Source organism: Saprolegnia diclina, assembly GCF_000281045.1.
Source record: "Saprolegnia diclina VS20 unplaced genomic scaffold supercont1.104, whole genome shotgun sequence".
Taxonomy (NCBI): domain Eukaryota; phylum Oomycota; class Saprolegniomycetes; order Saprolegniales; family Saprolegniaceae; genus Saprolegnia; species Saprolegnia diclina.
The window spans coordinates 157896-159896 of record NW_008246171.1 but is presented as its reverse complement, the minus strand read 5'-3'; the positions used below and the strand labels follow the sequence as shown (position 1 = coordinate 159896).

Sequence of the window (2001 nt, the reverse complement as noted above, 5' to 3'; positions counted from 1 at the left end):
CCACGTTAGTTGTCAATTGGATAACGTGCTATAGTTGCACTGCAGCTGCACGGGAAGGGCTAGCTACGGCGTTCAATGCGCTCATTCTACAACTTACCACCACACGATGAAGACCTTTGCCATCCTCGCCTCGCTCGCCGTCGCCGCTTCGGCCACGGTCCCCGACTGCACGGTGGAGAACCTTGCGGGTGTCAGCGCCCTCTTGGCCAATGCCACGGGTCCTCTTCCGCCGTGCGCTAAGTCCCTCAACATCGACGTTGCCAAGATCGACCCGTCGTGGCAGCCCGCTGACATGGCGACTCTTGAGGCGTTCATGAAGTCGTCCGAGTGCAAGACGTACTTCAACGAGCTCGCGGGCGTGCTCAAGAAGATCAACCCGCCGTGCAACCTCGCCAAGGGCGCTGAGTTGACAACGGCGACCTTTGGCGCCATGACCTTTGATGACTTCACCGCTGGCATCAACAAGGTCCTTGCCGCCGCCAAGACCACGACGGCCCCGACGACGAAGCCCAGCTCGGCCGCGACCGTGACCGGTGCGACGGCGCTCGCGCTCACGGCCGCCGCTGTTGCGATGATGTAATAAGTCGACACATGTGCTGTTTGGACGTTTCGTTAACGTATAAAGTCAACTCTTTGGCTTCTAAGATTTGTCTGTTTCTACAATGTATTTGTGATGGGAAGCATCAGAGCAAGGGTTTGTAACGCGAGCCAGTTGTTGGCTCGCTACAAGGGCCATCATCCGATTTGATGGAACCAGATGCCCATCGGACTTCGTTGGTTTTTGCGGAGCTTACTTCCGAGAGACAAACGATCGACTTACCTCCTCCGAGATAGGGCAATCTCAGTGGAGACTGCTGCGAAGGACTCGGAAGCAACCTCCGGAAAATGCCACCTCTACTGCAGTTGTCTGTTGATGTCTTTAATCTCGTTTGTCATTTTCACTTTGGATTCTTCTCCCACGCATCGCATGCAGCTCTTCCGCCTCCTCGCCTCGCTTCCGGTGATGCTTGTCGTCGCCGCGCCGTCCCCGTGCGCCGTCTCGGAGGAAACCAAGTCCGTGGCGCAGCTCTACAAGGACGCCGTCACGGAAGGCGGCAACCTCGTCGTGTACCACGGCGGCGACTTTGCCGCACAGCAAGCCTTTGTCGCCGACGCCTTCCGCGCCGCGTTCCCGAAGGTCAACCTCACCATGGTCGTCGACTATAGCAAGTACCACAACGCGCGCATCGACAACCAGCTCGCGACCAACTCGCTCGTCGCGGACGTTGTCGCGCTCCAAACTCTTCAGGACTACCCGCGCTGGAAGAAGGAAGGCAAGCTCCTCTCGTACAAGCCCAAGGGTTTCAGCAGCGTCTACAAGGGCTTCACGGACCCCGACGGCGCGTGGCTCTCGCACGGCGTCTACTCGTTCAGCTACTTTTACGACGAGGCGTTGTTGCAGGCCAAGGGCCTCGCGCCGCCAGCGACCGCCAAAGACCTCGCGGACCCCAAGTACGCGGGTCTCATTGCGTCGTCCTACCCGCACGACGATGACGCGGCTCTCTTCGTGTACGACCGCTACGTCAAGGCGTACGGCTGGGACTGGGTCAAGAAGATGGCGGCGCAGCAGATCTTCTTCCAGCGCGGCTCGCACATGGCCGGCGTCGCCGTCACGGCGCAGACCAAAGCGATCGGTGTCGCGGGCGGCCCGTCGTACACCAACACGACCAAGGTCATTGCCGGACCCAACGCGACGTCCGACTACCTCGCGTGGGGCCAGCGCATCGCAATTCTCAACAAGGCGCCGCACCCCGCGGCCGCCAAGCTCTTTGTCAACTGGGTCGTCTCGAAAGAGGTCCAGTCGACCCTCATGGCCGGCTTCTCGTCGCGCACGGACGTGCCGTCGCCTGCTGGTGTGCAGCCCTGGGACATTCTGCGCGCCAACTCGCTCGCGTTCCAGTCGTGGATGGAGAACCGCGCGTACGTCGAGGAGCTCAAGGCCACGTTCGCCTTGTACTTTGG

The 2001-nt window shown here is 60.4% G+C and overlaps 2 protein-coding genes across 2 annotated transcripts in view; both read left to right on the top strand.

Moving 5' to 3' along the window:
- Positions 1 to 106: 106 nt before the first annotated feature.
- On the top strand, positions 107 to 580 carry SDRG_15897 (hypothetical protein; the record flags this gene model as incomplete). Its single annotated transcript, XM_008622083.1, has 1 exon — positions 107 to 580. The coding sequence occupies one exon, from the start codon at positions 107 to 109 to the stop codon at positions 578 to 580; it is 474 nt and encodes a 157-aa protein (XP_008620305.1).
- A 387-nt stretch (positions 581 to 967) lies between these two features.
- SDRG_15896 (hypothetical protein) overlaps positions 968 to 2001 on the top strand; it is a gene marked incomplete at both ends in the record, with an annotated part of 1898 nt that continues 864 nt past the window's right edge. Inside the window, one exon of the mRNA XM_008622082.1 lies at positions 968 to 1992. Coding sequence (XP_008620304.1) covers positions 968 to 1992 — 1025 coding nt within the window. The remainder of the gene's footprint in view (positions 1993 to 2001) is intronic.